The following is an 8,230-nucleotide window of genomic DNA, read 5'->3' on the forward strand; positions in this document are numbered from 1 at the left end:
AAATAAAACAAAGAAAAGAAAAGAGTAAATGTATGAGTTTAATTTCTTTATTTTGTCTAAATAATTATAATAACATGGGTTAGTATAATTTTTCAAATGTCAAGAGATGATATATATTTAGGGATGGCAATGGGGATTAATGGGGTGGATATTAATTCCCCATCCCCATTCCCCTATAACAAATTTTGCCCATTCCCCATGGGTACCACCCTCCCCATTTCTTAATGGGTTTGGATTTTCCCCAACCCACTTTAATCCCCATTTTTATGTTATTTTTATTTTTTATATTTAATGTTAACAATTTTTTTTTTTTTCACAACAAAAGCTAAATGTACCTTCAATCTTTTTTCTTTCTTTTTTAATATATTTAATGTTAACAACAATTTTTTTATTTTTTTTATTTTATTTTAAGGTTCACAACAAAAACTAAATATACCTTCAATCTTTTTTCTTTCTTTTTAAATATATTTAATGTTAACAACCTTCTTCTTCTTCTTCTTCTTCTTCTTTTTTTTTTTTTTTTTTTTTTTTTTTTTTTTTTTTTTTTTTTTTAAGGTTCACAACAAAAGTTAAATGTACCTTCAATCTTTTTTCTTTCTTTTTAAATATATTTAATGTTAACAAATTTTTTTTTTTTTTTTTTTTTGTAAGATTCACAACAAAAGTTAAATATACCTTCAATCTTTTTTCTTTCTTTTTTAATATATTTAATGTTAACAACTTCTTTTTTCTTTTTTTCTTTTTTTTTTCTTTTTTTTTTTAAGGTTTTAGCTAAATATACCTTCAATCTTTTTTATTTATTTTTTAATATATTTAATGTTAACAACTTATTTTTTTTATTTTTTTTAGGTTCACAACAAAAGCTAAATATACATTCAATCTTATTTATTTTATTTGGTTCAACAACAAAATCAAATACACATTAATTAATTAATTAAAAAGTTTGTTTTATAATAATCAAATATATAATTTTGAGACAATCAAATAAGTTTTAGTAATTAAAAAAAAATGTGAAAGAACGTGGAAGATTAAAAAAAAATTACAACCATTTCTCTCTCTCTCTCTCTCACTCTTTTCCCCTACATGTTATAAGAACCTGTTTACAATGTTATAAGAGCCTGTTTGAAGAAATAAAATGTGAAAAAACCTGTTAGACATTAAACCATCTTTCTCTTAGCAAATTTGAACCATTCATTTTAATTTATCCAAAATCTAATTATACCTTTTAACAAATCTGAACCACTCATTTTAAGATATCTATGCCTTACCACACCCAATCCATCCTCCATCTTTTTCCTTTAGTCCCCCACGAATTTTGTTGTTTGTTACTTTTAAAAAACAAAAAATATTTTTTCAATTAAATTTTTACTAATTTCGCAACACCATCACCACTATTCTCACCTTCACCAGAACCACTACCATCACCATAGCCACTACCATCACTACCGCCATCACCCCACCACTATGTCACAATCTCTATTTTCACCTTCGTTTCATCACCACCACCACCAAATATAAAAAAATGTATTTTTAATTTTTTTTATAAAAATATTTTTCATTAAAAAATATTTTCTATCTAAATAAATGAAGCATAACATTGGGAAACAAGCTGATTTCAGTTAAATCTGTTCATAACTAAGAAAAATTCTTTTATTTAAAAAAAATTATTTAGTAAGACTTTGTATTCTCTTTTTGTTTTTCCAGCACATAAATCTTTGTACCCATCCTTTCTAACCAATCACGACTCATGCTTGTTTCGATTCTCTACAATTTTTCTATTTTTAAATACATTTATATATATATATATATGTTGTATAAATTGTGTAATAACATAAAACAAATAGATTCATACTCGTTAATTGAAATTTTAGAACAAGCAAACCATTCTAAAAATTACAATACATAACAAAATAAAATAACATAGAAAAGCAAACCGAAACATGCACTAGACAATATCCTTAATTTTTTTAAATAAATTAAAAAAAATTCTAGATATGCATAAAATTTGACAAGAATAATGTGACAATATTAATTAAAGTGTATTTGATTTTATTGTTGAGCCAAATAAAATAAAATAAGATTGAATGTATATTTAGCTTTGGTTGTGAATCTTAAAAAAAAAAATAATTGTAAACCTTAAAAAATAAAAAATAACAATAAAAAAATAAAATAAAAAAGATTGAATATATATTTAGTTTTGGTTGTGAATCTTAAAAATTAAAAAAAAATGGTTGTGAACCTTAAAAATAAAAAATAATAATAATAAAAAAAAAGATTAGAGGTATATTTAACTTTGGTTGTGGATTTAAAAAAAAAGAAAAAAAAAAAAGAAGAAGAAGTTGATTGTGAACCTGAAAAAAATTAAATAAATAAATAAAAGAAAAAAGATTAAATGTATATTTAGTTTTGGTTGTGAATCTTAAAAAAAAAAAAAAAAAAAAGAAAAGAAAAAAAAAGAGGAAATTAGTGGGTATCCATCCCCAACCCATCTCCTGTGGATATTCAAAGAATATCACCTACCCTACCCAATGGATAAGAAAAAAGGGGAAAACCCATGCATTTGGGTTGGGTCTCCATGGATACCCACAGGGTAGGTTATCCATTGCCATCCCTATATATATTAAATCTAAATTTCATGGAGTGTAAGTATAATTTACCCTTATAATTAATAATTTTTTGATTTACTACCCAAAAAAAAAAAAAATCGCTATTAACATAGAGTAAACATGGCTCCAGCTACTGAATAATACTCAAAAAAAAAAAAAAAAAAACAAAAAAAACAAAAAAAAAAAAAACAAAACAAAACAAACTAGTGCATAATACTTTCCGATAGTCCGCACATAGACAGCTTTCGCGGAGACTTTTTTGGGTGAAAGAGGGTTCGTGCCATGTGTAACTTTCTTTTTTTCTCATTGGTCGAAAGAATAGGGACTATATTTATGTGTTGAGTACATAAGGGCCATGATATTTATGATTATTAAAGGCATCACGATACCCTCCTAACACCCAAGAATTTTTCGCTTTTGTGGGCTTTCTTAGCTGTTTCGTTCCCGTGCTCCATTTCTCAACGTCAATACACACATCCTTCAAAATTCAGTAAAATGGTTCATAAAGTCCCTATATAAATACCACCAGCTCTACACCTCTCAATATCACTCACAAACTCAAACCATCTCAGCGTGTCTCTCTCTCTCTCTCTCCAAAAAAAAAGAAAAAAACATATTTGTGTTCAAGGTTAAAAAATGGCTTCTCTTGTATCAACCCATTTCATTCTACAACTTGTCTTTGTTGTCTCTCTCTTCCATGTCTCCTTTGCCTCAAGAAAGCTCACTGAGCTGGTTCAAGATCAGACTAATCTCCTTCAATACCACCATGGCCCTCTTCTCTCTGGCAAAGTCTCAATCAACCTTATTTGGTACGGCAAATTCAATCCCTCCCAACGAGCCATTATCTCTGATTTCGTCAACTCCCTGTCTTTTTCCCCACCTCAAACCCAACCATCGGTTGCCACGTGGTGGAAGACTACCCAAAACTACTACCACCTCGCTAACTCCAAGAAACCCTCCTCTCTTTCAATCTCTTTGGGCAAACAAATACTCGATGAGAACTACTCGCTCGGAAAGTCGCTCACAGAGAAACAGATCAAACAGCTGGCATCCAAGGCCGATCAAATCCACACCGTCAACGTTGTGTTGACTGCCTCCGATGTCACCGTTGATGGTTTCTGTATGAGTCGTTGTGGGACCCATGGGTCTGCCAAAACTTCCCAGATTAAGGGCAGGAATTACAAGTTCCCCTACATCTGGGTCGGAAACTCGGTGACTCAGTGCCCGGGTCATTGCGCCTGGCCATTCCACCAGCCCATGTACGGACCACAGACCGCACCCCTGGTCGCACCCAACAACGATGTGGGTCTGGATGGAATGCTCATCAACCTGGCTAGCCTCTTGGCTGGGACAGTCACGAACCCATTTGGAAATGGGTACTACCAGGGTTCGGCAGGTGCACCGCTTGAAGCTGCCTCGGCTTGTCCTGGGATTTATGGCAAGGGGGCCTATCCGGGTTACCCTGGGGACCTCTTGGTGGACCCCACAACGGGTGCTAGTTACAACGCGAATGGTGAGAATGGGAGGAAGTACTTGCTTCCTGCTTTGTATGATCCTACTACATCGTCTTGTTCGACTTTGGTCTGATAAAAATATATGTTGGAGATAGATTTTAGTTAAGATGTAAAGGATTATAAAAGTATACAATACTAATTCATTCATTTAGTTATTTATTTATTTATTCTTGTTTAATGATGGATAATAGACACGAGCAAATTAATTTGGTTTGCTATTTCATGATATGAAATTTATTTGTCGCCAATTCTTCAAATTGAAATTTGTGTCGTAATTTTGTGTAAGGGCAATGATTCTTGCCTCCTTAAAAGTCTCACTCCCACCATCATGCACGCACACACGTAGAGGTTAGGAATTAGAAGATAAAAAAAAAAAAGAAAAAAAACTAGCCAATCAAATGTAGAGAGGGGGTTTCTCAACCTTTATTATTTTGTGTAATTTGATTATTATTGTGATCAGTAAATTTTACATATAACAGCATGATGGAAGCACAAATTATTAAAAAAATAAATAATGTTATATGTATTAATTATTAATGATGTAACATAATTTATGCTTCGTTTGGGAAGCCATGGTTTGGGCTTTTTTGGCTATTTTAGCCACAAAAAACAAAATAGGCTATTTTAGCCATAACAAACAAAACATCACATCTAACCCATAATCATTACATTCTTCTCTCATAAAAAAACTCAAAAAAGTCAAAAAGCCAAAAAGTCATTCCCAAACCAAGCTTTTAAGCCCAAGTTAAAATAGCCAAAAAAGTCAAAAAGCCAAAAAATCAACCCACTTCTCAAACGGAGGCTTAATAAATTTTTAATATTTATAATGTAATTAATGAGTATAGTTAATAATAATGTCATAACTATTATTAGTATATTAATTAGTGCTTTGGAAAGAAAACTGGATAATTGAGTGAGGAGCAATGGGAGGGGATCACCAACTACTGGGCTATACACAATTTTGATGATCGGATTCAATGCGTCACCAATGTCATCGTCTGAAACACTACTAGTAAGTTTGAAAATTGCTTTTATTGTAATTTGGATAAATTAATTATAAAGACATCTCTTAAAATTTGTTTAAAATATTATCTTTGTAATTTTGAAAATTATAAGTTAGAATTTTATTTAACAAAATTTACAGAAAAAATTAAATTACTAACTACTCTCCTATGCAACAATAAAATTATCAAAATTATTAATTAAAATATATTTCTAATAACATTAAAAACTGTTAATAGATTTAATAATTTATTAATAAAAAAGTTGAATGATTATACGGTTAAAATTTTGAATGGCGGGTTGTAATTTTTGAAATTAAATTGAGCAATTCGTAATTCAAACAAATCTCAAACTTGTATTTATTATTTACTTGTACAATTTTTTTGGTAAATTACACTTTGTCCCTTCATGTTTAGTCATTTTTTCACTTTAACCCTTTATGTTTCAATTTAACTTCTGTCTAAAATTAGACAATAAAATGACAAATTAATTTTTTTTATTATATATAACTCACACATATGACATAAATGCAAATTTCAAAATAACAATATATTTTTTTTATGCCATGCAATAGCTAACATAACATTTTCTGTTTAATTTTGAATATAAATTAGTTTTAGGAGTAAATTAAAAAAAAACACTTGAAAATGAAGGGTCAAAGTTAGGGGGGGGGGAAGGGGGAAACTTCAAGGGCCAAAGTAAAAAAATGATCAAACATAAATGGGAAAAAGTTTAATTTATCCTAATTTTTGTGAATGGTAAAATTTTGAGATTGATTGCATAGATACTGTACAAGAGTGATCCCGAACCGTTTGAATGATTTAGAGCTCCATGACCAATTTGGACTATTTAGAAATCGGGACCTGAAAGACTAAGAATACAATAAGAGTTGCCCAATCGGTTGGCTAAATAATTCCTCCGACACTAAAGTTAGCATTTTGAGAAAAAAGTAGATGGCAAATAATGTAGAGGGAAAAAGTAAGTGCATAGAGACTGAAGTGTTCTTGCAATGAAGATAACAGTTACCTCTTGTCGACAAGTTTTCTTTGCTCTCCAAGGTGCGCCTAGAGTAAGTACTTCAAATATCCCCTTCCTCAGGTCATTATAATGTTTGAGTTGATGGATGTACAATTCTGTTAAGTGTGCTCGCCATTTGATCATGTTGTTTTCCTTCTATATGATACAAAACCCTTCCCTAACCATTTTATCCAACTCATGGGGCTAATGTTGCCATGCAATTCTTTGTAATGGCCTCATGTTGAATCCAAGCCTAGCAGCTTTTAGAGACTTACTTTGGGTGGCCGCTCTCAAAGGAAGCACGCCCATAATATGTTCGGACAAGTGATTAGAGAGATGTTCCTGGTAGATTGACCTGATCCTTGGATGTTGTATCGAAACCTGACTTAACCTAACTAGTGGTCAACCCAACTCATACATTCTCTATATATAAGCCAAGTCTTAGTCATTGGAATGTGGCCTAGGTCCATAGCTCAACTTAGCCCATAGTGCCTCTCGGTCCTAGTTGACATAATCAAGTTGTGCCTCGTCTGTCTATAAACTCAACCCAAGTCTGTGGGCCATTTTACACTAAGTCAATTTAGAAAGCTCAACTCGAACTAGAGAAGTCAGTGCAATTAGGTTAAATGGACTGTTTGTAAAGGAAATATCTTTTATTATCCTTATTTGAAACAATATTCAAAATTTAGGATAAAATGCATCACAATTGAAAAGTCAAAAATAAAGTGACACAATCTCCAAACTATAGGGACTGTTATATAATTCGTTTTCTTTTCTCTAAATCTTAAGAGATATGATTGTACTTTATTTTTTGATGAATATGAATAAAATATACATAATTTATAAAATTCATGTGAAACAAAAATTATACTATGTATAAAAAATGTATCCAAATTCTAAATCAGTCATTTTGAACCTTTTGTTTTATTTTTAGTTTATTGAAATGAAATAGAATGAAATAAAATAATCATATTTTAAACTTTTACATGGAATCATCATTCTCTCATAAATGATTATTCTATTTATAATATATTTTTATTGTTTTTTAATTAATTAAATATAAAAATAAATATTTTAATAAAATAATTATTTCATTCTATTATAGTAAACCAGCTAACATCTTACTTGCTTTGACTTGAAGATTGGGTGGTATAGTATAGCACGTTTGATGTGTTACCCAACTAATTGATTGGGAAATTGGGTGGCATATCATCAATGCACCTGTGTTACCCAACTAATGTCACAAGAATAATAATTTAAATGAAATTAAATATTTAAAACAATATAATTCAGAATAGTAGATGTATTTTTTGTAACATGTTTCACTAAATTGAAATATATATATATATATATTTTAGTCAGAACTATAATTGAGCAATACATAGAATTTTTATTTTTATAACTAGTGTTTAAACCAGTTGACGCACACCTTAACTAATTTTGGACCATAAAATTAACAACCGATCAATACATAGATTTACAAGTAAATTTGCAAAAATTACTGTAGTTTAAATTTTTTGAATGACAGTCATCCACGCATGAACTTCCATTTTTCCAAACTAAAATTTAATCCCCAAATAGAAAAAATTGTGGAGATTGATTATGTCTGGATAATAATTTATTCTTCAACCACACTGAGATAATTACAAACTTTGTGACATCCCGTAAGGCTTGGTTTCGATCTTGTGATAAACAACTAATAATTAAATTGCTTTAAAATGAAGGAGGTTAGATTAAAATGGAGCAAGAGATGGATAAATAGATCTACAATATTCCTTGGGTCTCCTAATCACCTACATGCTTAGACATTGCCACTCAGACCATTGACGTTAGGAAAATGTTAATATGTACGCGATTTTTTATTATTAGAAAATTATTAATTTTTTTATTAAAGATTATGAATGTATATAATTTGTTAGGTCATTTTTGTGGTAAAGTCATAAATAAGCGAATTTATGGTGTGTACTTTAAAATGAAAGTTTAGTCCATTATGATTATGGCCAAGTTTGGAAAGACTAAAAAAGTGTACTTTTTGTCTTTTTGAACTAAAAAATTGAGGTTGAAAATATGGATGTTTGGGTTAACTTTTTG

General features: G+C 30.0%; 1 protein-coding gene across 1 annotated transcript; it reads left to right on the forward strand.

Annotated features, from left to right (window-relative positions):
• Positions 1 to 2,957: 2,957 nt before the first annotated feature.
• On the forward strand, positions 2,958 to 4,279 carry LOC145792783 (protein PHOSPHATE-INDUCED 1-like). Its single transcript, XM_082874292.1, has one exon. It carries the CDS (start codon positions 3,243 to 3,245, stop codon positions 4,191 to 4,193), a length of 951 nt encoding a protein of 316 aa, XP_082730418.1. The 5' UTR covers positions 2,958 to 3,242; the 3' UTR covers positions 4,194 to 4,279.
• Positions 4,280 to 8,230: the final 3,951 nt, after the last annotated feature.

The sequence above is a fragment of the Camellia sinensis genome, chromosome 6 (genome assembly GCF_055761805.1).
Source record: "Camellia sinensis isolate YWXY chromosome 6, ASM5576180v1, whole genome shotgun sequence".
NCBI classification, from domain to species: domain Eukaryota; kingdom Viridiplantae; phylum Streptophyta; class Magnoliopsida; order Ericales; family Theaceae; genus Camellia; species Camellia sinensis.